Raw genomic sequence first — 27,028 nt, 5'->3', positions numbered from 1 at the left:
GCGGAAACACTTTCATTTTCAGCTACTCAATGTAAGCCACCACCTCGTCAACACTCCATTGTGTCCGTGGCAATTAGCAGGGCTTTCCCCGGCAATCGTTCCGTTGGGTTGTTGGGTGTGTCAGGGGCACAAAGCAAGCAAGAACTATTGAATAAACACCCCCCCCCTCAATACACCACAATGGTCCACGAATTCGAAAATATCCCACAAATAATTTGGCAGTCAAAAGAAAAAGATTGACTCCAAATGGGAATCCATATACAAAATATTGAGACATACTAGAGTGTTCGGTCAGTATGTGTATGGGTGGAAGGCAAGAGTAGATTTAGAATAGAGCTCCGCCAAGTATCGTTAGGATCATTGCCCATCTTATGCAAGTAAGTTTCCATTTATGTTCATATATTTCCATAATAATTAAATTACACTCAATTAACAGTTGAGATATTAACAGTATTGGATCTGTTAAAATTGTCTTTATTGACAGTAATCCATATCTGGCAACGCCAAGCGATTTACCACTGTTCCTCTCTCTTTTTCTCTATTTCTCTGTTTCTCACTCAATGTTTGGCTTCCGCACCCATACACTTGCCCGTGAGTAAGCAGAGCAGCAGCGCAACAAGTTAACAGACAAGGCTACGCAACAGTGAGTGGAACAGAGAATGAGAGAGTCGAGTGCATTTGCGCAACTGCAACGGGAACCAAAAGAATGTAGTGCACGGTGAGGGGAAGTTAGCTTCAGGTAGCGGTTACAGAATGCAACTCCTCCACCAAGACTCAACAGATAATAATAATTATAAGTTAATGGTTCCATAGAAAAGAGGCAACCGACGAGAGCGGGCATGCATCACCTTGTAGTAATACGCCTTGCAAGAATTTGGCAACTAACTGCTTCTCATCCGAGAAGAGCAATCGAGAGTTGAAGGAGCAGCGCTCGCTCTCCCTCTCTCTCTCTCCCGCTCTCTTTGCATATATATGCGATCTTGAAACTAAACACACACAGTCGAAAACTTGCTTTACCATGACGACTCTCTCATGCACACGCTCATGCTACCACTCACTCACTCGCGCTCTCTTCATTGCCTTTGGTGGGAGGCAGGCAGCGCAGTCAACATGACAAGCGCAGACGACAGTCTCACTCATGTTTAAAAAAAACCGTAAGAAAACTAATTTCGTCGTAGCGAAGCCCTGTATACCCTGGAAGTTAGACAGACCATGAACCAATATAGAACACACAGGCCCTGTCCACGCCATAGCTATCTCCAATGGCACGTACATATATGATATGTGCTGTTCTGTCCCAACTGCCTGATTCCGCGGAAGGATCTGCTTAGATAATTATCATATGAGTCTGCACAATTTCATTAAAATAGCTGATAGAAACAGACAGACAGCGTACCAAACTTCTGTTAAATCTGCAAATACCCTCTTCTAGGGTATGGAAAAAACTTAACATGAGTGAGTTGCTTCTTTGGAAATTGGGTACCAACGAAGCAACTCACTCATGTTAAAAAAAAACATACAGTGAATATTAGTGGTTGTACATGAGCGCAGTGCTCAATTTCGCGTGAGCAGCCATTCAATCGAACAGCGCGAGCGCGTAGCTCATCGAAATCGAAGAAGGCAAAGACAGAGTGGGAAAGAGAGAAAGAGTGCCACCCCCCTTTTGGCCCCACCGCTTCTTTTTTTTAGTTTTGTAATAAATAGCGCTGTATAAAGCGACCACGCTACCAAACGGAAAGAACCCGCGCTGTGAGCAGAGCAACAACGTAGGTCGGTACCCCCCTGCACCACCGCCCCCCCGTCAATATACCATCGTCAACGAAAGGGAGAATCGAATCGAATCGAACCGAACCCCCGAACCGTCGTCCGTTAACGTGAACGAGAAGAAGAATCGGTTGAAACAGCTGGAACAAAACCAGAAAAGAAACCAGCAAAGCAAAGCAAAACAAAAACAGAATTAGCGACAGGCCAAAAAAAATATAGAGAGAGAGAGAGAGAGAGAACATACGTTTCCCCCTCCCACCGTATCGCCGCGATTTTCCACATGGAAAAAATATAATACAATATAATAAGTATATTAAAATTTCAATGTGATAAGAAAACTCTGAAAAAACGGCATAAAAAGCAAACCGATCAAAAATTCAACAACAACAGCAACAAAATAAGATATAAGAACCGCCTGCAGCAACAAAGGGGAAAAATCATGATATAGGATTAACGAAACTTTATGGCAAAAAAGAAAAACGAGTTGCAAAAAATTATTTTCAAATTTTTTTCGAGTGTGTAACAAATTAAAGACCGAACAAAAAATTAAAATCACAACAAATGGAAAAATATAATTAAAGCAGATGCCAACACAAAACAAAAAAAGCGAAACAGAAATTAGCAACGTAAAAAGAAAATATCCATAAATCTATATATACCATACATTATATATGTAGATAGACGGAGAGAGGAGAACCCGGAGAACGGAACGGAACGGACAGAACGAACACCTTAAAGCCAAAAACCAAAGCAACCAAAAGCGAAAGAAGGAAGGAACAAAAGAACGAACCAGCAGATACGAGAGGGACAAAGACAGAGGGAGAGTGAGAACACAACAAAGAACACAAAACAGAAACAGAATTAAAACAAAACAAAACAAAAAATAGAGCTGAAAAAGTTAGAGGAGAAGGAGGAGGAAATGACAACGAAACAACCAAGAAAAGTTGCCCCCGATGGCGGCTGGGGTTGGGTTGCCTGTTTTGGCGTTAGTTTGGTCAACGTAAGTTCCACCTTAATATATATACTACATGCATATACATATATGTACACATAAACCTCCCATCCAATGTATCCACACATTCCAAGTATTCCAATTAATTAGCTAATAAGAGAAAGGAAAAGAAAAACCAATCACTCTACGCTGCTTTAAAACCCTTTCATCCTGCAGACTGCATTCTTGTCTCCCTCTTTTTTTCCCCCTGATGTACAATATTAATGGTTTTGCACTTAGGATAGGTTAGTTACAAACTTTCCCCCTGTCCCCTTTCACTTTCCGTCGGTGTAGCCACTGTAGGGAGTTGGGATGGTATATGACTTGTGTTTTTCCTATGATAAGATTCAAATGAAATATTGTATGACAAAATTGAATATGTTTCTATCTCCACATGTTTACACGACGCGATTTATGGGGCTATTCTGTAATAAATATTATGGCTAATAAATACGGCAGATACATATATAATCAAATCATAAATACAGAAGATAATCTATTGTATTAATGTGGTTTTACTGGGTTAATTATTTACAATCAGATCCCCATAAAGATAGTACCGAGGGAATGTAAAAAGTTCAAAAATAAATCAATTTCTCAATTCCATGTCTGGAGCGATCATCAATTCCATTTATCTATCTACCTGGCTGCTGGTCTCTGTTCCCTGATCCTGTTCTATGGTGCAACTTGTCTTTCCTTTCCTTTCCTTTATTGTTTTCCCGTGTATCTGTATATCTGCACCCCTGCTGTATACAGCAAACAGGCAAGAAACAGCTGCTTTTTGAAAAGACTAAGGTAGAATGAGCAATAAAGAGGGCGAGACAAAACAGGAGAACCAAAGCAAAAAAAAAAAAAATGAAACTACTCCGATCCGATCATGGCCATTGAGTGTGTTCGTTTTGGAGTCTCCTCTGGGCATCCACAATGCACAATGTGCTGTGGCGCGGACACGCACCAGACGCGTGATATCGAAAAGGCGTCTCAAGTGTTGTATACCCTTTTTGCAGAGGGTTACGTGCATTTAGTATCACAAGAAATCACATTTCGTTCAATACTCGCTAAATTAAATATGAACCGAGAAAAAGGGAACACAATTTGATTGGGAGTGGCACCACAAATGCCGAATTCTTATAACAATTTCGATCACACATCGACTATTACGATATCAATAAAGCTAAAGGCTTACGTGATTATAAAGAATATTTGAATCTTTTTGAAGATCCTCGATTAATATTGAGGCATCATCATTTTGCTCTTCATCTGTGGGAGGTTAGACCAAACCACTATGGAAAGAAAGAGAGAGAAATAGATTAGTATCCGAAATAATATTCAGCCCGTACACAGCCAAGTACACTAATGGAAAATAATCAATCCTTTATTGGCCTAAATGATGGAGAATGAACGTATACGTCTACCGAGTGTACTAGCCTTAAGGAATGAAACCACTTAATGGCTGGGACACTCGAATAAAAGTAACAGCTCCAGCGACTCTCTTTTTTTATCCACAAAGAATATTGACGCACGGATGGGCAATCTCAAAGATGGTTTAGTGGTTAATAAATGTCTTGGTTCGCAGCCCAATATGATACTAAAAAAACATATTGGAGCTGTGATCCAAAGACAACTATAGGCCAGTTTAAACTTTTCCCAATTAATATTTACAAATGAAAGTACCAGCTCCAGCGATCCCCACAAGGTTTACCGAGAATATTCACCGCTTTAACGCATTTATCGGTTCGAAGTTTGAGCTGATGGAAAATAAGCTTAGACGTCTATCCATTTTCCGAGTATTAAGATACCAAAAAATCTTATATACCAAGAAAATGGATAAAAGTACAAGCTGTCGTCCGCTCAAAGAATATTAGCGCACGGAACGGATATCTTACGGATGGTTGGGTGGGTGGTAAATAAATATGATCCCACAAATGATGGAGAATGAACGTATACGTCTACCGAGTGTACATGCTTTAAGGAATCAAACCACTTAATAGCTAGGACACTCGAGTAAAAGTAACAGCTCCATCTTTTAATCTACGAAGAATGTGGCTAATAATTGTCACTGTGCACAGCAATTTATGATATTAAAATCTAACATAAATTAATGGACAAAGTTTAAACGATAAGTCCATGCAAAATATTCACCACTCACGAAATAATTCACGACTGATTTAAATTATTCGATGTTGGGGGCGCCTACATTCATCGAGTTTCCCAGTCATAAGATATCAAACCTCTTAATAACTGGGGATACTCGACCAAAGTATGAACCCCAACGATTGTCGTCCGGTCACAGATGGTTTAGTGGTTAATAAATGTCTTGGTTCGCAGTCCAATATGATACTAAAAAAAAACATATTGGAGCTGAGAGCCAAAGACAACTAAAGACCAGAGGAAAATAAGTCTCCACAATGAAAACTCAATTCCCAGTTGATTCGAAGTTAGTAATTCTTTTAGATAAAATTCCACAAATGATGGAGAATGAACGTATACGTCTACCGAGTGTACTATCCTTAAGGAATGAAACCACTTAATGGCCGGGACACTCGAATAAAAGTAACAGCTCCAGCGACTTTCGTCCTTTCTTTCTTATCACAGAAGAATATTGACGGACGGATCGGTAATCTCAAAGATGGTTTAGTGACAAATAAATGTCTTGGTTCGCAGCCCAATATGATACGAAAAAAACATATTGGAGCTGTGATCCAAAGACGACTATAAGCCAGTTTAAAATTATTACAATTAATATTTACACATAAAAGAGAATATACAGCGCTTAACGCATTTATCGGTGGATGTAATTGATTCGAAGTTTGAGCTGATGGAAAATAAGCTTAGACGTCTATCCATTTTCCAAGTATTAAGATATCAAAAAATCGTATATACCAAGAAAATGGATAAAAGTACAAGCTGTCGTCCGCTCAAATTATTAAAATGGAATATTAGCGCACGGAACGGATTTCTTACGGATGGTTGGGTGGGTGGTAAATAAATATGATCCCACAAATGATGGAGAATGAACGTATACGTCTACCGAGTGTACTTGCTTTAAGGAATCAAACCACTTAATAGCCAGGACACTCGAGTAAAAGTAACAGCTCCATCTTTTAATCTACGAAGAATGTGGCTAATAATTGTCACTGTGCACAGCAATTTATGATATTAAAATCTATCATAAATTAATGGACAAAGTTTAAACGATAAGTCCATGCAAAATATTCACCACTCACGAAATAATTCACGACTGATTTAAATAATTCGATGTTGGGGGCGCCTACATTCATCGAGTTTCCCAGTCATAAGATATCAAACCTCTTAATAACTTGGGATACTCGATCAAAGTACGAACCCCAACGATTGTCGTCCGGTCACAGATTGTTTAGTGGTTAATAAATGTCTTGGTTCGCAGTCCAATATGATACTAAAAAAAAACATATTGGAGCTGAGAGCCAAAGACAACTAAAGACCAGAGGAAAATAAGTCTCCACAATGAAAGCTCAATTCCCAGTTGATTCGAAGTTAGTAATTCTTTTAGATAAAATTCCACAAATGATGGAGAATGCACGTATACGTCTACCGAGTGTACTAGCCTTAAGGAATGAAACCACTTAATGGCTGGGACACTCGAATAAAAGTAACAGCTCCAGCGACTGTCGTCCGTCCTGTCTTTTTATCAAAGAAGAATATTGGCGCACGGATGGGCAATCTCATAGATGGCTTAGTGGTTAATAAATGTCTTGGTTCGCAGCCCAATATGATACGAAAAAAAACATATTGGAGCTGTGATCCAAAGACGACTATAAGCCAGTTTAAAATTATTACAATTAATATTTACACATAAAAGAGAATATACATACACCGCTTAACGCATTTATCGGTGGATGTAATTGATTCGAAGTTTGAGCTGATGGAAAATAAGCTTAGACGTCTATCCATTTTCCTAGTATTAAGATATCAAAAAAACGTATATACCAAGAGAATGGATAAAAGTACAAGCTGTCGTCCGGTGGAATTATTAATATGGAATTATTCGCGCACGGGACGGATATCTCACGGATGGTTGGTTGGTAAATAAATGACCTGAACTCGCAGTACAATATGATTTTAAAAAAGACATATTGTAGCTGGGAGCCAGGACAACTACAGACCAGTTGAGTTATATGGAGGGAGCCACAGATGAACCGATTGATAAGGGAATGTCATTTGTGTCGATAAATAGATCTTTCAGACACAATATCATTATACATAGTAGTCTTAAAATAACGAAATCTGTGCAACGGAATAACTATTGATATTTTGACATAATGAAAAAAGGGTTTGTTGAATTTAATGGATTTTCGTATCCACTTCATCATCAAGGCGAAGGTGCAAATTGAAAACAAAACCTCTAATCTTAATCGTGAATGCTGCTTCTTCCCCACCTGTACCGCCCCCCCCCCCCCATGTTTGGAGTAGAATCGGGGTTAGATCGTTGCCTGATATCGGCTGATAGGCGGCCGATCGATCAGTCGATTATGTGAGCACACGGTTAACGGTTGGATTGTGTTTGGTTGGGGTTCGGGTTGGGGTTGGGTTTGGGTTAACTTAGCAGCAGCTCGAACTAATCGCAGCCCGGAGAACGTTTTGTTTGTTTGTTTTCGCTGCGTTGACAACACATCCAACAACAACAAAATTCACTATCTTTGGGCAGCGGCCAGCCGCACGTTTAATCGCTTTTAAATCATTTACGAGGCAAATTAGCACTTGAACCTTATACAACACGAAACAGAATAGCACACACACACAACACATTAACCTCTCACCAAACACTAAACTATCCAAGACAGCAACAATACTACCAATTCTTCTGAGGATGGATTGCTGTATAAAAAAAAAAAAAAATTAAATATGACTCTTAGAAATAGGAAATCTCGTTGCCAGGTGCCCCGAGACATATCTCTGGAAATTGATTAATAATATATGACTAATAAGAGCTCATTTTTTTGGGTATATAAAACAAGTCCCACCCATACTCCTACATTAAACGAATAACTCACGAATTTTTCTTTGTGGAAAATAAATGGCAAAATTCTTTAATTGTTCGGTCATATATGGTATAAAAAAACAAACATATGTGATCCGAACAATTAAACAACTTAAAACCATTAAAAAAGTATATGGAATATAGCAAGGATCTCGCCAGATATGGATATCTCACTGATGAGCTTGCGGTAAAGAATTCCCCAGAGACACGCTGCCCAATGATATTAAAAGTATACATTAGACAGCTGTGGCCCCGGAAAACTACAAACCATTTGCACAAATGATGAAGGATGAGCTAATACGTCCATCGAGTACCTCAGCCGAAAGATATCAAACCACTCAAGAACTGTGATACTCGGTGAAAGTACCAGCTCCAGCGATTGTCGTCCTGTCATTTTATTAAAATAGAGTATTCACGCACGGAACGGATATCTCAGGGATGGTTAAGTGGTAAATAAATCACCTGGTCCGCAACTCAATATGATACTAAACGAGAAGGAACGTGTGAGTCGCTTCTGGGGACGCGACTCTACCTATACCCGTACTCAGTCAGTATATACATTTTTGAGCTTATGATTTTTAAGAATTTTAAAATTTTAAAAAAAGTTTTACATTTTACATTTTTTTTGCTACATCTGCTATCTACATCTACATATACATGGTAGATGTACCATTCATATTCTACATCTCCTGCGCTAGGGGTTGCGTACTGAACGCGGCAGAGTGTGCGAGCGAGAAAGAGAATGAGTAGCGTGTCTCTGGCTGAGTAGGCGGGGAAGGCAACTGAAAAAGAATTTCTTCATTCTGGCTATACTTATGTTTCGATCTGATTCAGATTCGGCAATCTTATAGATATGGTCATTCTCTACGATACTGCGTTTTCAGTTTTATCGTATCTTTAAAAATGTGCCTGCTACAGATTTTCGTCCTTTGTGGGGGCGGAAGTGGGAGGGGCGAAATTTTGAAATACACTTGTAGCAGTGTGATATCACATGAGCCCGGAAACCAAATTTGTTTGCCCTAGCTCTTATAGTCTCTGAGATCAAGGCGCTCAACAAGACAGACGGACGGACAGACAGACAGACAGACAGACAGACAGACAGACAGACAGACGGACAGACAGACATGGCTCTATCGACTCGGCTATTGATGCTGATCAAGAATATACATACTTTATGGGGTCGGAAACGTTTCCTTCTCTGCGTTACACACATCAACTTTTAACACAGATCTAATATACCCCTTAACTCTTTTTTGAGTACGGGTATAAAAAACAAACATGACTCTTAGAAATAAGAAATCTCGTTGCCAGGTGCCCCGGACATATATCTGAAATTTGATTAAGAATATATGACTAATAGGAGCTCACCTTTTTGGGTATATAAAACAAGTCCCACCCATACTCCTACATTAAACGAATAACTCACGAATTTTTCTTTGTGGAAAATAAATGGCAAAATTCTTTAATTGTTCGGTCATATATGGTATAAAAAACAAACATATGTGATCCGAACAATTAAACAACTTAAAACCATTAAAAAAGTATATGGAATATAGCAAGGATCTCGCCAGATATGGATATCTCACTGATGAGCTTGCGGTAAAGAATTCCCCAGAGACACGCTGCCCAATGATATTAAAAGTATACATTAGACAGCTGTGGCCCCGGAAAACTACAAACCATTTGCACAAATGATGAAGGATGAGCTAATACGTCCATCGAGTACCTCAGCCGAAAGATATCAAACCACTCAAAAACTGTGATACTCGATGAAAGTACCAGCTCCAGCGATTGTCGCCCGGTCATTTTATTCACGCACGGAACGGATATCTCAGGGATGGTTAAATGGTAAATAAATCACCTGGTCCGCAGCCCAATATGATATTAAAAAAACACATTGGAGCTGGGAACCAGGACAACTATAGGCCAGAGGAAAATAAGTCTGCACAATGAAAGCTCAATTCCCAGTTGATTCGAAGTTAGTAATTCTTTTAGATAAAATTCCACAAATGATGGAGAATGAACGTATACGACTACCGAGTGTACTAGCCTTAAGGAATGAAACCACTTAATGGCTCGGACACTCGAATAAAAGTAACAGCTCCAGCGACTTTCGTCCTTTCTTTCTTATCAAAGAAGAATATTGACGGACGGATCGGTAATCTCAAAGATGGTTTAGTGACAAATAAATGTCTTGGTTCGCAGCCCAATATGATACGAAAAAAACATATTGGAGCTGTGATCCAAAGACGACTATAAGCCACTTTAAAATTATTACAATTAATATTTACACATAAAAGAGAATATACATACACCGCTTAACGCATTTATCGGTGGATGTAATTGATTCGAAGTTTGAGCTGATGGAAAATAAGCTTATACGTCTATCCATTTTCCAAGTATTAAGATATCAAAAAATCGTATATACCAAGAAAATGGATAAAAGTACAAGCTGTCGTCCGCTCAAATTATTAAAATGGAATATTAGCGCACGGAACGGATATCTTACGGATGGTTGGGTGGGTGGTAAATAAATATGATCCCACAAATGATGGAGAATGAACGTATACGTCTACCGAGTGTACTTGCTTTAAGGAATCAAACCACTTAATAGCCAGGACACTCGAGTAAAAGTAACAGCTCCAACTTTTAATCCACGAAGAGTGTGGCTAATAATTGTCACTGTGCACAGCAATTTATGATATTAAAATCTAACATAAATTAATGGACACAGTTAAAACGATAAGTCCATGCAAAATATTCACCACTCACGAAATAATTCACGACTGATTTAAATAATTCGATGTTGGGGGCGCCTACATTCATCGAGTTTCCTAGTCATAAGATATCAAACCACTTAATAACTGGGGATACTCGACCAAAGTACGAACCCCAACGATTGTCGTCCGGTCACAGATTGTTTAGTGGTTAATAAATGTCTTGGTTCGCAGTCCAATATGATACTAAAAAAAAACATATTGGAGCTGGGAGCCAAAGACAACTAAAGACCAGAGGAAAATAAGTCTCCACAATGAAAACTCAATTCCCAGTTGATTCGAAGTTAGTAATTCTTTTAGATAAAATTCCACAAATGATGGAGAATGAACGTATACGTCTACCGAGTGTACTAGCCTTAAGGAATGAAGCCACTTAATGGCTCGGACACTCGATTAAAAGTAACAATTCCAGCGACTTTCGTCCTTTCTTTCTTATCAAAGAAGAATATTCACGCACGGATCGGTAATCTCATAGATGGCTTAGTGGTTAATAAATGTCTTGGTTCGCAGCCCAATATGATACGAAAAAAAACATATTGGAGCTGTGATCCAAAGACAACTATAGGCCAGAGGAAAATAATCACAATTAATATTTACAAATGAAAGTACCAGCACCATCGATCCCCACGAGGGTGTTTCACACGCGAACCGGATATCGTTTGTGCTATGATTGACAGTTTTCCAGATCTCCAGAAACATATATGATTAGCGGACCTGGACAACTTCAAATCATTTGTGAAAGTACCAGCTGCAACGATCGATGGACGGAGTAGGGAGCACTTTTAAATAATTAGCAAATTCCTTGAGAACATATTATGATATTAATGGAACATAGTGTTCGTAGCTATATGTACTGAGATTGGAGTTTATCAATTCTATGAGTGTATCTATCTATGGAAGTAAACCCAAAAAATGGTTTCAGCTATCGCATATATAAATTTCAGGTGGAAAAGGCGAGGCCAAAAGCGGATGGAAACGCACCCAGGGATTTATATGATCAAAATTTAATATATTCGAGTATATTTATGTATATATTGTATATATGTCGAGATATGGCCAAAATGTCTGGTGTGGGTTGAGGCACCTTATCTTTGGTGGAAATATAAGACAAAGAAAGCCGCCGCCCGTCGTCTGTCTGTCTGCAAAGCTTCGGGCAAAGATAAAGATAAAGAGCAAACTGGCAACATATTTCGTTATACTATTCATGGCAAACAGAGAGATTCCGAGAGACCCGAGGACCACCATCCTCAAGAGGCACCAAAAGCCATTAGCAGGCACGTGACTGAAAAAAAAAATATATATATATCTTATAGCAAATATCGGATGGCAGAGATAGCATTACAAAATAGGTACACACCATGTATATATGTAGATATGTAAATATATATACAATAGATACAGATACACAGATAATTTGGTATTCAATTCGCTTGGAGGTCGTCGACACAGACAGCACACAAGAGGAGACCCGATTAAACCATAATTATGTGTACCATTGTTGGACATCAATATTGGAGCGGCTAAGCACAAAAACGAAATACCATTGGACTAGAGATCTATTTGGAAATGTCATTAAAATTACATAAAGATTAAATACATTGTTGAAGAGAGTTCCTTATTGAGGAAGTGATCTAGGGCCCCCCTTCATTTGCAGACACAGCTCCTCCATAACCTGTCGAACCTGTCAAATCTGTCAAAAAAATCAATTTCCATTTTGTATCACGTAAGCTTGCTTTGTCGTAAGCATTTCCATAAACAATCTCATTTAATTGAATTCTTCGCTCCAGCGATTCGAACAGACTCTGTCTGTCAGAACCAGAGACACAGAAAGACTTGCATAACCAATCGCCAGATAACGCAGTAGCAGCGATATCGCTCGATGTTGAAATTAAAGAAGGTACAACAAGTCCATGAGCCTCACGCCTCCCCACTCCCCACTCCATACTCCCTCTCTCTCGCTCACTTTCTTCACCGGAAAAATGTTGTTTACTCTCTTGCTGATATTTTATTTGATTTATTGCCCAAGCTCCTTTCGATTGCAGCTGCAAAAATATAGTGGTACACCCTCGAAGAATCGAAGAAAATCAAATACACTGAAAGTATGATTCAGAAATAATTTGATAACAATTTTTGCAAAACGCAAATTAAACAAAGAGAAAAAAAAAACACACACCAAAGATTTTCTGTGTGGACTTTGCACGGAACGAGACTTTTGCCTGTCTGTCTGTCTGTCTGTTTGTCTTTCGTGTCTTGTCTGCTTTCGATCTCTCTTTTTTATTTTCTTATGTCCATCTGCTGTACAACAAATTGAATGATATATATATATATATATATATATATTCTGTACTCTATCTGTGTACACATCTTGATTTTGCTGTTGTGCTCAGTGTCAACGCAATAATGAAACTCAAGTAAATGGTTCTCAGTGCTTGCTTACTCTATAGATATGGGGGTGGGGGGCTGCTGGCTACCTCTCGTTTTTGCCAGAAAGGCATAAATATTTACAATCAGTAATGGAGCATATGAAATTCCTGGTGGCGCTAGGATGGATCTAATTTTCAGGGGAATTGTAATTTAATATTTACTTTGATTGCATAAATATAACGCTCCCTCCTCTCTCCCACTTAGACTCCTAAATAATATTCCGGCATGTGCAAATATCTTAAGTTAACCGCATTCTCTCTATTCCAGTGTGGCATAGCATCTCTGCTAGCGCACTGCTCTCTCCCAGTGAGCATTTAAAATAACCAGGGTATCCCCACAGTCTCTCTCATGGTCCCTGCCCACTCTTTGTTTTCGTTTTTCTATTTGAAGATTTGCTGCCACCAATTCCACCTTCTTCTCTGCTCTTGACGCTGTGCCAATTTACTAAAAACACAAACAGAAAGTAACTTATAGATGTACTACCTATGTACATATGTATGTATATATGTATATGTATATATATATACAAGAGAGTGGTCGTCATTGATTTGCTTTTGCTGCTCTTTGTTATCATTATCAGCTGCACGATTAGCACTCTTTTTATTTGTGATTCGGGTCTAGACAATCGAAACGATTGATAGCTTCCCCTGCACCACCCTCTACCCAGCCAACAAATGGCGCGACGACAATGAACTAAAGACAAAAGCGTAGCAATTAAGCCTTAACATTTAGCACATTGTCTTAATTGATAATTAGAATACATGAATTTTGTGATTAGGAGAGCACTCAGAGGCACAGACACAGACAGAGACAGAGACAGAGAGAGGAGCTCTGTCCATGTAAGGCAGGCAGGCACCCAAAATGACAGACAGAGTGAATGATCCGAGTGAATGACTGAACAGAATGACTGAATGACTGAATGACTGAATGACCGAATGACTGACTCCTCGACTGAACGAACGAACGACCATTTAGCATTCATCAAACGCATGCTCAAGTCAACTCTCGACTGGCCTGGCCTGGCATGGCCTGGACTTGACTCGACTTGAATACGTCATACAAAATATCCGGCATGCTTTTGCAGTCAAACGTACAATCTATATCGGGGCATATGGGGTGCATACATATGTACATATATGTATATGTTTGTACATACATATATACGAGTATTTGAAGTGGCATTAGTGTCGTCGTCGTCATCGTTTTCGTCGTCGTTGGCGTTGTCGCACATCGAAAGCCAATTAGAACATATCCCAAATTCAGTTCAGGGAATGCTGGAAAATTCCCATTTCGTTTGGAGAGGTCAAAAAGATTGCCCAAAAAAGGGGAATCCCAAATTACATATATTCAAAAATGTTTCAATGAAGAAATTCCAATCAGGCCTATTTGGTGATTTGCTGCTGTGGCATAATTCAGAATAAATTATGATCATGTAGATAGAAGATAATTGAAATGAAAGGACAATTATTTCGCCTGAAATTTATGGAACTTTTTTTTGGTTTGTTTTAGTTTTCAATGGATGGCATTCTAATAATAATTATATTATATATTATATTTTTTATTATTATTATAATTATAATTTTAACTCAAACCCGAAATCCAAGCCAAACCTTTTTTCTACATTTCGTTCACCCAATCTAAACATTTTCTTGTTAATTTTGTGACGCTGTGTTTCTGTTTTTTTGTTGTTAACAATTGTCATCGTCTGTCTTTACTGTCTCTCTCTGTGTGGGTGTGGGGGTTGTGGCCTCTGTTTGCTGGTTTTTTTTTTCATTTTTATTATTATTATTTTTTTTTTTTGCAAATGAGAGCTAATTTCTTTGACAAATTCCGTGTGCCAGGCGCGAGAAAAACAATAAATAGAATTAAATAGAGCACGAAATAGAAACAGAAAAACAGGAACGAAATGCGAAAAACGAAATACGAACACCCGCTCGACGAGTGATGTGTGAGTGTGAGAGATCTATCTCCCCATCTGATCTGATCCAATCCGATCGATGGTCGGAAAGTCATGCAAACAAGATCTTAAACATGGGAGCAAACAAACTTCCCCCCTTGGGCATTATTCGCAGGTGAATGCTAAAACCAAACGATCGATCCGATCGCGAGAGGAAGTGTGTGGCGTGCGTGTGGATGTTAATGAAATTTTAACAACTGCTAAAATGGTATCAGAGTGCCAACAATACGAGATGGAGCAATCGGAAATGCTAATGTTAATGCCCAAAAGAAAAAACCACCACAATCAATATCGATGCATGCAAAAATGAGCTTGATATTTGCTCTCAAGTATCTGTTCAAGAAGGAATGTTAAATCCCACATCCATTCAATGCTAATTATTAGCCCTAAGAGAGCACCCCCCCCTAAGTGACTGACTGGGCTTCATTTGAAAACGTTTTCGCATCACGTGATCAAAGCCCACAAGCTGCACGAGTCTATAAGCAAGATCTATCTACCAGTTACCAGATACAGCATAATAAATGGTAGGGGAAATTAATGAATACAAGAAAAAAGCATTGCAACAACGAGTTCCAATCAATGTCAATAGTCAAATGCACATGTGACGAACGGACTTGACTCAGCGTCTTGCTTCCCTCTAGCTATCTCTGTCTAGATGTATCTCGCAACTCTGCCTCTGCCTCTCCCGCTCTCCTTATCTCGCTCTCGCTGACTGCAGCAGTTTTGCAGGTTTGTCAAGCAGCTGATGCTTCGATCGCTTGCTGGCTTGCTGGCTGGCTGGCAATCACGTGACTCTGTGGCAAGTGGCAGACAGACAATGGGGTGCCTGGGTAGGGAAACCTGTTTGCAGCAAAAGCGAAAAAAATCTACAACAACAAAAAACAGCTGCTTTTTTGCAGCTATATTTTTTAGGAGCGGGGTGGGGGGTTAGTTTTTGCTGTGATCTGTGATCTGTGCCCTGAGCATCACTTTGTAGCTGCATCTGTTTTTGGATTCTCTGTGGGAGATGTGCAGCAGGATCTCCGATCTCTGTGCTGGCATATTTTATGAATTTTTCGCAAATTATTGTAGCTCTGTAAGCTCTCTGATTTCTGATGCTGCAACTCCCATGCATACAGCTCTGCATCGCCCATCTCCACATAGCAACTGCAACTGCCTTCCGCTGATCTCTCTGTGCTGTTCCGTTTTCTGGCGTTTTCTGGCGCTGTATCTTTGCTTGTTAAATCACATGATTGCCAACGATCATGTGCAAGCGCCATCGATACCCACAATCTCGTTCCAGGCCAAACCAAATACATATCTACGCCCCCAGCCGCCCCCTTAATATCCGCTCTATCGGATCGGTTCGGTTCGGATCGGATCGGTTCATATCTGAATTGTAATTTCGAGTTCAGAGCTTTGCAGCATCAGCAGCAGCAACACAGGCTTTTGTTTTGTTTTGTTTTTCTGTTGCTATTGTTTTTGTTTTAATTGAAATTGAAATGTTTGGCGACTCAAGTGCCCCCCACAGTTCATTGCGTTTCAGTTGAGTGGCTGGCTGGCTGGCTGGGCTGGCTTGTCGATACAGATTCGAGTCTCGAGCTGAGTTGAGTTGAGTTCACAGTGAGAGCAAAAAATATAAAAAGCTGTGGCCGGTAGTGAAAATGTACTTCACAATTTAATTGCTTCAATTGCCGCGAGACCCAGAGAGCAACAATTTCAATTTTGAACGCACTTATACATACATACATATGTATCGTATCGTATATTTGTTTGCATTATTATTTTTATTCTTTTTTTATTTTGTTGTTTTGTTGTTGTATGTGCGCGCGCCTGTCTCTTTTAATGAACGCAAATTAATATTCAACAATTTAGGAATAATAATAATACTGAAAGTTGAAGGCACCCTCGGTGTACTGGGTACTCTACACTCGTAAAATGTAAAAACCAGCAGCTAAATTTTCGTGTATGCAAATTGATTGGAAATTCACGTTTTAAATAACATTCAAGGCAGTTGCTGTCCGAGTCTGAGGCACTTTCTGCTGTCTGGGTAATCCGGACTCAAACAGAGCAGAACAGTGACAGCAGAAGAAAGGAATTGAAATTAATAAAAAGGGGGGGAGCTGCCCCAAAGGGGGAGCCGTAGCTAGTGAGAAGCCAATGACAGGAGTCCATCTGTGTCAGTGTATGTGTGCGTGTCCTCTCTACTCTCCTCTCACACCAACCACCGCTGGCTGCTGGCGCTCTGTGTCAATCAAGAAATTCCTCTAAATATTCGAATTTTGAGCCCCTCTTTGGGGGAAAACTGTAATCCAAGACTGCAGTTTCATGAAAAGCGTAATTGGAAGTTATTTTGTGCACAAAGCTAATTGAAACATGGACCATGGACACTGCACCATCTCGACCACATGCAGCACATGACAGCCATGCAGCATGCAGCAGCAGCATGCAGCAGCAGCATTGTGAAGGTATTAAACCAAATGCCACCTCTTTTCGAAGCATACAAATCTGTACAGCAAAGTGAAAAATGGCTTTGGGGCTTATCAATTGCATGCGAGAACTCTTTGTGCGCAAAATATTGAAGATTTATTGACAAATACCTGAATATATTGCGTAAGTTTTCGCCAGCAACAAACCAAAGATGGCAAAGACAGCAACACAGGGAAAAAATTAACTTCAATTTAAGAGGCATATGAAGCAAATTTCGGAGCATGGAAAATTATCCTTGAATTTCCGATAATTCTTGAAAAAAATTTAAGGGAAACTAAAAAACCAACAACTACCAACAATTGGTATTATTATGCTTCAAAATTGTGAATTTAATTTTTTTAAATAGAAAAAAAAAAATAATAAATAAAAAAAATAAAATAAATAAATAATAAAAAAAAAAATTATAATATTAAAAGTTTGAGAATTTAACTTTCGAATTCGAATTTCCTATTTATTGCGTTGCCCTTGGAATAAGAATCAAATGATGGGCAGGGCGCGGGCATCATAATACTCATATCATGTTCATGGCAATATCTATTGCAGGCCAATTATCATTTAATATTCAATTACAGTGCCCAGAGATTGAATTCATTTGGAAGATAAATTGCATTCACAGTTTAACGAAAATTTCCCTGAATTGGGGAAAGGAATGGGGGGAGGGATGGTATGATTACCCTTCAATTACTGGAGTTAATTCCGGACTTATAAATGAGCAGCCAGCAGGCAGCCAGCAGGCAGGCAGCTCGTTGGCAGGCAATAATAATCCGGAAACAAAACCCTACCCGTACGTACTCCTGGCTGTTGGTCCTTTGCTCAATTATCTATTGCTTAGACAACACAGACAGAAACGCAATGAAAATCGAAAAACCCCCCGCCGTTCGCCACCATCCACAACCAACCATATCCATCCATTCAAATGCTAAGTTCCGAGTTTTTGAAGGACAAAAGCTGGTGTGTGGACAGGACAGGACACACACACACACGGACACTGGACACTGGTCGCTGGTCGCTGGTCACTGGAAAATGATGAAATATCAAGTTGAAGGCATAAGAAATACCACGCAAAACGTAATGGGAAATCGATAGGACAGATGGACTTGATTTACGACGAACGATGGTCAAGGGCCGCCGCCTCTGCCCCAAAAGCAAAAAGCACCAACAACGGACAGTTGTCGTGACAGCCGCCAACAAAGAGGTACAGGCAGAGACAGAGAAAAAGTCAGAGCCAGGGGTAGGTGGTAGGGGTAGGTATGTATGTGGGGAGGTTGGGGGTGTCGGGAGGTTGGTCTACGACCAGTAGTGACGTCTATTGACATCGTCACCATGGTCAGCAGCAGTAGTAGTCATCATCATATAAATTTCGCCCCCACTGCGTGCCAGTGACCAACCACCCACCCACTCTCACCGCCTTTTTGCCACAAGCCACAAAGCCTTTGCCACACAGCACAGAATGGGGCATGGCAATAACGCTGTCGTCGTCATGCGCTTTGAAAGCTGTTAATTGATAGCACGCCGAAAGTACATTTCAAGAAAACATCAACAGGCTTCCTGTTTTAAATAGAAATGCTTAGATACATACATATAAATATCTTCAAAGACACAGCTGCCGCTGCAGCTGCAGCTACAGATACAGATACAAATACAGAGCAGTGGAAACTTTTGTGCAAGGTCTCAAAGGAGCAGCTGCAACCTTTGAACAGTAAAAAAGTCACCTTGAAAAGTGGAGAAAACTCCGCTTGGGGAAAATGCATAACGCGTAGGATGTTTGAATTTAAATTTAAAACAAAATATAGGAATCAAATAAAATATACAACAGATTAAATGGGAAAATGTTCCGCCGTTCTATGCTGAATTAGGAGGAAAAATGGCAAAATGGTAAACAAAATATTGCCTAGAAATTGTAAATAAATTAGTAAGAAGTAATTCAAAATTTAATAATACAATTTGCTTGTGGAAAATACAACTGCCAGCTAAATTCCCTAATAGTATATTGGCTTAAAGTATACATATGCTGCAGTGATTGATGGATAATTTTTGGGTAATATTAGACCATAAATAATGATTGATTTGGGACGTGGGCGCACGCTCTCTCTCTCTCTCTGCTCTAGAAACTACACCTAAGAAAACCATTGGACATGGTTTTTCAGCTGCATGGCTTCTCAAGAGTGTCAGAATCGGGGGAACCCCACTAATTATTATAAATTGCATTGCTTCATATTGATATTCTGCAATTGTTGACACCATTTTGCAATTCACAAACAAACAAAGACATCGACTTCACGGGTTGGCAAGGGTTTATTAATAAATATAGAGTGCAAGATTTTTCATTGAAATGTCAGCAAGGTGCAAGGGTTCCGCAGAATAATAAGAGAAAAGAGAAAGAGGAGAGGGCAAGGTAGGGCTTCTAATTGCCACTTTTCAATTAAATATTTAATTACAGACCAAGAATACAACACATGCAATAGCGGAAAATTATTGTGAGAGAACAATTGTAATTAAATAAGAAATTCAGTTGGCGGAAGATTCGATATTCGAAAAACTTTCCAGCCACAACAAAGCACTGAAACGATTTTTAGCTGAAGAAAAGAACTGTGTGCAAAGATCTGTATTTTATGTATAAAGATTTGTACCAAATTATACTTAATACGCTCCTTTTGGGGAATTTAAATCCAAGCCGTGATACAGGCGTGATTTTCAAATGATTCTATAAGCAGATCTTACAAATCTTTTATCCCTTGCCATATCCATAAATCATCACCAAGAGAGTGTCGCTTTCTACCGATTTGTTGGACTATTAATAGACTTGGGACAAGCGATATAACAAGGCTAAAACGGTGACAACGTGCGCTTGTTAAGTAATATTTTCTATAGGTATATTTGCCATAATCAAGAGCCCCTATATATGTACACATGTATCTGTATATCTATGGCTAGAACGTGGCGGAGAACGTACACTCGAGTTTCACGTTAATTTCACGCAGGCGGCGGCCAGTCAGCAGCAAAGGCAGCAGCAGCAAACGACAACCACTTGTAAATTAGATTCAAAAATATTGCACGAAAAATGTTTAAAAATAATTTAGCATCTAATTGTGCAAATATCATATTATCACACAAGCTACCTCTAAATAACAATTAATGTATATAGTATACGGCATATACATATAAATCAATAAGGTGATTTAGAGCAGTAGATCCAAAAAGGTGTTCCCAAAACGCGAGTTGTCTGTCGAGCTCTTTGAGGTGTTTGCCTTTTGCTGTTTTTCGCTAAAAACCCAACAAAAGTCAAGACAAATAAATACAAGTACAATTTACTTGTATACTATATATGGTTATATATTCCAAGATATTTGTATGTACATCTGTATGTATGTATGTATGTTTGGGTTGTGTGACTGAAAAGCTAATAAACAAAAGCAAAAAGGCAATAAGAAACCAAAAATATATACGAGTATATATCATACTTATGTATATATATTATTTACACATTACAGAAAGGCTGGCTGGCTGGCTGGCTGCTGGCAGGCAAATTGCAAATGAAATTAAAAATAAAAACAAACGTGGGTTTAGACGATTGTTGTTGTTGTTTGCAAATGGTTTGAGTTAAATGGAAATATAATCTGCAGATTGATATTTCCTTTGTTGTAAATAAATTCCTCAGGCAAGTGCCCCTCAATGGTAGATTTTGGGGCAGAAATATATTTCAGTGATTAATGCAATATTAAACCATAAATTAAGATTGATTTGCGTCAAGAGAATATGCACACAAAAGAGCATTAAAAGAGAAATAGCCTGTGCCTTAGGGTTCAATTGTGGATTACATGAATGATAAAAGATAAAATAACTTAATAACTTCTAATTACCTGTCGAATATATACACAGAATACTATATTATAATAGGCATGTGCCTCTATATATTGATTGATTCATGATTTTTAAATATTAAAAGTTATGGATGATAATGTGAAATGAATTGAAGGATTTAAATGGAATTTCAATTTAATAAAAAATTAGCATAATACTCAATATAATTTTATTTATATTTATAATCGAAAGATACAAGAAAATAAATTAAGAGAAATAACAAAAACTTTTATTGATGAATTTGTTCTGCCAAAAATCAAAGTCTAAAGATCCCCAAGATTGCCAAGTAAACCCCATATAATTGTGCCACAAAAAGTGTCCCTAAATGGCATATAGCATTGAATCTACAGCCAATTTACGATCTCTAAATCATAAAAATCATATAAACTCAATTAAAAAACCTAGACCCCCAGATACACACAAACACCAATTGGGGATTGGGATTGGGGCACATTGAAAGGTATTTGAAGCACTTGTCGAGCGCGTGCTGCTGCTGCTGCTGCTGCTGCTGCGGCTGGGTGCCATGCCTGTTGTTTTCTGATAACTCAATTATCAAGCAATTACCGAATGAAACGACAGAGCTCCACATACAAAAACATTATATATATGTATATATATTGTAGAGGTAACCCCGGATACGCTCTATAAAAAGTAGAGGACCCTCAGCAGAACGAGCACACACACACACACACACACACACCAAAAAAACAAACACACACACAATCAATAGCACAAATAATCGCAAAAGCAAATAAAAAACACTCTCAAGAGCACCCCCACAACAAATCCTAGAGCATAGGGAACAAATCTATTGAATCGGTGGATTGAATGACCTGGCGGCCCCTTCATGGCACAACAAATGTGAAGGAGACGAGAGGGGCCACATGAGTAAATTACAAATGTAAATTATTGAAGCGAAAGCGACTCTAAGAAATGAGTCGCGTCCCCATTTACTTAGCAGCCAATCATCATTATAATAATTTAAGCTAAAGCGCAATCTTGTGGCAAAAGCACATGAGGAAAAGAAAATATTTTACTTGAATGGAAGAGACAGGGGAAAATGCTTAGAAAACTAGGAAGTAATAGGGGAAAATTCTTAGAATAATAGGAAGTAATTAATATAAATAATATATATAAAATAAAATGAATATAATAAATATGTCAAATAAATAATATACGTATAGTTCACATAATGATTGATAGATTAGTTTTTTTAGAATGTTAGATTAAACAAAGAAATATTGCAAAATACTTTTCAAAGGACAAAAACCTACATAATAAAAAGGGGAAGCTATCATGGTAATCCACTTGTCAGCTACCCTTGGAATCCCCTCAAATAATCTATTAATCATACGATTATAATCATTAAAATGTTTATGGTACATAGCATACAGACTTACATACATACATATGTACACATATTAAGTGACTAAAGCACTCATTTTCTTATCGTGGAATATCATGAGTAACTCATGGAAATGTAAATAAATAAATTGTGCAAAGCCAAAACTTAAATAAATTCTTGACTAGAAAAATTCTAGGGTTATAATACCCCCCACTAAGGGAATGGTATGCCAATTCCATAATCGTTTTTATGGCAAATACAAAATATGTTTGGCAATTACAATCGGACATTGATATGGCGGCGACTGTGGCCCAAGGAATGATCCATCAATCAAGCTGCTTGCTGGCTGGCTGGCTGGCTGGCTGGCTGGCTGGCTGCCTGACTGACTGATTTCTGGATCCATCAATGGAGCAAGCTAGCCCTGCTGTGTGTGTGTCCATGCCCTGATAATGCTGATGGCCAAATGCCGCATTGCACAATCGATAAGGGTACCTCCATATAAAGAGGGTAAATGGCATGAAGTGCATTCATGATAGGCCACTTTCAGGCACTCTCTCTCCCTCTTGCTCTCTTTCTCTGTAGCTCACCCGCAGGGCTCACAGCCCTCCTCCGCCTCCTCCTTGCTTACTCTTCGAGTTCCATTGATAAGGTTTTGGCGATTATCCATTCAATGACGTTGACTGTTGATTGTTCCTCTTGGCTTTCCTCCTCCCTTCTCTCTCTTTTCAAGTATTTTCGGTGTTTGCTGATAGCGTCCTCTTCTCTCCATGGGCTAAATAAATCACGCGCCGCTTGCAGATTAGCCTCAAAACGACAAATTGGCCTACATAAAAATACAAAAAGAAAATAAAATAATTAAATTAGTAACCAAGTTTATAATTTCTATAATTTATGATGGAATGAGCGAGCAGCAAATTGCACAAGTACCCACACACATGCCCAATAATAATAGCCACAACCACCACCACCCCTCTTTCCCTCTTTTCGTTGCAGCTTGCCACACGCTCCATAGAGCCATCGTTTGGTCTGCTTTTTGGCGACACCCTCAAAGATCTCAATGTGGGCACCACTGGGGCGGCGGTGATCATCAGTGCGCTGGACGTCTGCATGAATTTCTCGGGGCTGTTTGTCGGTCCGCTGCTGAAGGAGTTCTCCTACCGCAAGGTGGCCATTGCCGGCTCCCTGCTGTGCGGCCTCGGGCTGGCCCTCACATCGCCCGCGACGAGCATGGCCCACATTCTGAGCACCTATTCGGTGATCAATGGCATCGGTGTGGGCCTGTCCACATCGGCGGCCTTTGTGGCATTGAATCATTACTTCAAGCACAAGCGCGGCCAGGCGGTGGGCCTATCGATGGCTGGCACAGCCATTGGCATGTTGATCATGCCGCAGCTGGTGAGGATACTGCTGGAGGCGTATGACTTCCAGGGCGCCGTCCTGCTGCTGGCGGGCGTGGCTCTGAATGCCACTGTCGGTTCGGTGCTGCTGCAGCCGGTGAAGTGGCACATGAAGGAGGAGTTCGATGATGAGGAGCTGATGTGTATATCGGCATTGCCGACACCCCAGCCCCAGCTGACAATAGGGGGCGGCGGCGCGGCGGTAGCTGCGTCGGCGGCCTCGCCGCCCGACTTCAAGGTGATCAAAGAGGATGGCAACGAGGAGGATGCCCTGCCAGAGATGAACACCCTGCTGTTCCACAAGCATCACGCCCATCAGCACTCCATGCGCAAAAACTACTCTGAGATGGCCATGAACACAATGAATGGCGCCCGCCTGGGCATACCCAAGCGTCCCACCTTTCCGCGCATCATGTCCCTGGCGGGTGTACAGTCGGCGGCCCACGGTGCCGGTGCCGATGGCGCCTACACCTCACAGGCGGAGATCAATGCCACGCAGCTGCGCTGTCGCAAGGCCTCGGTTACCTCGAACCTCTCCTACATGGACTTCACCGGCTCCATACTGCAAGTGCACCTCAATACCGGCGACGATGAGTTCGAGCAGAATGATCGCGAGCTGCGACGCGTTGGCACCGCCACCGGCAGCATTGTCCTTGGCGGCCATCGCGATAGTTTCATCAAAATGAAGCCCACGGAGCTGGACAAGCAGACGGAGGCGGCTCTCGCCGCCGCTGACGATGAGGAGGCCAAAAAGAAGAAACCAAAAAAGCCCGGCTTCTGGCGCCGATTTGCCGATCTGCTCGACATTGACATGCTCAAGGACAAAATGTTTCTCAATCTGCTGTTCGGCCTGTCCATCTTCTATGTGGCCGAGATGAACTTCAAGATGGTGACGCCCTTCTTTTTCGCCAATCTGGGCTACCAGAAGGCGGATGTGGCCTTCTGCCTCTCAATCACAGCCATCACGGATATTGCAGCACGTATTGTGCTGCCGCCGCTCTTCGATAGGACCACCATCCGAAAGCGTACCATTTTTCTGGTTTCCATTATATTTGTGGCTCTAACACGTTCAAGTAAGTGAGATCCAAGGGGGCTTCGGCTTCCCTTTGGCTTTCTTTAATTACATTTTTTATAACACATTTTGCTTCTCTGCTCTCTCCTCTCCTTGCTTGCAGTCATGGCCGAGCAAACGGATTGGACACAGCTAATGATTTGGCTATCGATTTGTGGATTCTTTCGTGGCTCGGCACTGAGCAATTTCACGCTCACCGTCTCCGAGTATTGTTCGCTGGAGAAGCTGCCATCGGCCTTTGGCTGGCATTTGGTGGGCAAGGCATTGTTTGTGATAACATTTGGGCCACTGATTGGTAAGCAGGATCACTCCACTCTACTCCACTCCACTCCACTCCACTCCACTCCCTCGCTCTATAAACTTCGGCGGCAGCCAACTGACTGAAGTCCGTTTCTAATTTTGTTTTGTTTAATTGCAGGACTCATTCGTGATGTAACCGACAGCTATCCCATTTGCATACACACCCAGAGCTTCTGCATTATGCTGTGCGCCTTCGCTTGGGGCATTGAGTATTTGGTGGAGTTCCTTAACTCGCGCCGTCGCACTGCAGATGCTGCACAGGTGCCCACGCAGGAGGCAGCCGCAGCAGCGCCCACGCGGACGACGCAGGATGTGAAATTGTAAAAAGGGGGGGGGAAGAGAGATGCAAAAAGAAAAAAAAACACGATGAAGGATTAGATATGAGCTATACTATATATTTATAAGGAAGAAGACAAGGCTCGCTCGCTCGCTCGCTCGCTTGCTGTAGGCAGGAGTACACTTAAGAGAGTGGGGATGGAGTCCCCCGCACCCTGTATAACACCTACACCACCCACTCCCCACCACAAGACCCCACCCCTCACCACTGTACCCACAAAATGTATTAAAAAAAAAAAAAAACTTAGTTAATTTTTTTTTTGTTTCTTTTGTTTTCTAAATAATTTAGTACATAAGAAAGTAACATTTATTTTCTGTATTTCCTGTATTTCCTCACCCCCACCCCGTAAATTGATTTGTAATTTTTTGTATTTTTTTTTTTTGCTTTCTGTTTGCTCGTTTTTTGTCGTTTATTTAGTGAACTTGTATGTGATAGTTCAAAGATAGTTTCTAATTTAGCTGATAAACAACAACAACAAAAATACACCATAAATACACACACACACACATATATATGTATATGCGAGAGTAGAAAGTAACCTGCAACTAATTATATCGTATAATATATACACAAACAAACAAACAAACATGCATAAGCCGATGCAAAGGAAAATGTGAATCGAAGTAGCGAGAGACAATTAATGGGCTTTAAAATGTACCTTAAGAAATGAACCCCAATCGTGTACCCATACAAAAAAATAAGAAAACAGACAAACCCACATATACAAGGACCAATTGTAAGTGTTTTTTTTTTGTGTCGCCAATTTGATATATAAATATATACCCACTATATATAGTGATTAAATATGCAAACAGATCAGCAGATCAACAGATCCTTTAAATTCTGTTGCCAAACAAAATGCCAGAATATTGTATACCCCCCTCTCCCTATATTCTATATTCTATATCTATAAAAGAAAAGAAAAAAACAACAAAAAACGATGGTTCCTTGTGCTTGTAAGATCAATGAGTAAAACACACACACACACACACACAATTATATTTCGGACGCGAGAGCCTTATAAATGTGCCCAAATAACCTATATTATACATGTATGTATTTGCATGCCCATATTTAGATCTAAGTTAGTCTTAGGCAAAAAAATCCCCAAACTGTTTTTGCTTAGCTTAACTTTTTTTCCGAGTCGATTTCTAACAATTTTCATATGAAATTTGTACCGCAAATTAATTTCAATCAATCAATCAAGGAGTTTATTTCGCCCAGAACATATAGAAATATATATAGTACAGATGTGAATATTTGTTCCAAAAAAAAAAAAAAACAAATAATTTTGGACATTACACAAATCCCAGG

General features: G+C 40.0%; 1 protein-coding gene and 1 long non-coding RNA gene across 3 annotated transcripts; one reads left to right on the top strand and one right to left on the bottom strand.

The window, feature by feature from the left end:
- The first annotated feature begins 1,567 nt into the window (after nt 1-1,567).
- On the top strand, nt 1,568-26,014 carry LOC111065428. 2 transcript variants are annotated; one of them, XM_022353609.2, is made up of 5 exons: nt 1,568-1,770; nt 2,442-2,764; nt 23,602-25,078; nt 25,181-25,372; nt 25,496-26,014. In XM_022353609.2, the coding sequence occupies exons 2-5, from the start codon at nt 2,684-2,686 to the stop codon at nt 25,699-25,701; spliced, it is 1,956 nt and encodes a 651-aa protein (XP_022209301.2). In that variant the 5' UTR covers nt 1,568-1,770; nt 2,442-2,683; the 3' UTR covers nt 25,702-26,014. The 2 variants fall into 2 exon arrangements, with proteins under 2 accessions (XP_022209301.2, XP_022209300.2); XM_022353608.2 differs by lacking the exon at nt 1,568-1,770 and having other exon boundaries at nt 2,369-2,764.
- On the bottom strand, nt 11,539-12,791 carry LOC121405059. The gene is made up of 3 exons (XR_005968353.1): nt 12,135-12,791; nt 11,910-12,072; nt 11,539-11,834 (listed from the first exon to the last, which is right to left on the bottom strand). It is a non-coding gene; the product is annotated as an uncharacterized LOC121405059 (long non-coding RNA).
- Nucleotides 26,015-27,028: the final 1,014 nt, after the last annotated feature.

The sequence above is a fragment of the Drosophila obscura genome, unplaced genomic scaffold (genome assembly GCF_018151105.1).
Source record: "Drosophila obscura isolate BZ-5 IFL unplaced genomic scaffold, ASM1815110v1 contig_73, whole genome shotgun sequence".
Classification (NCBI taxonomy): domain Eukaryota; kingdom Metazoa; phylum Arthropoda; class Insecta; order Diptera; family Drosophilidae; genus Drosophila; species Drosophila obscura.
The sequence above is the reverse complement of the archived record's forward strand: the minus strand, read 5'-3'. Positions and strand labels throughout refer to the sequence as shown.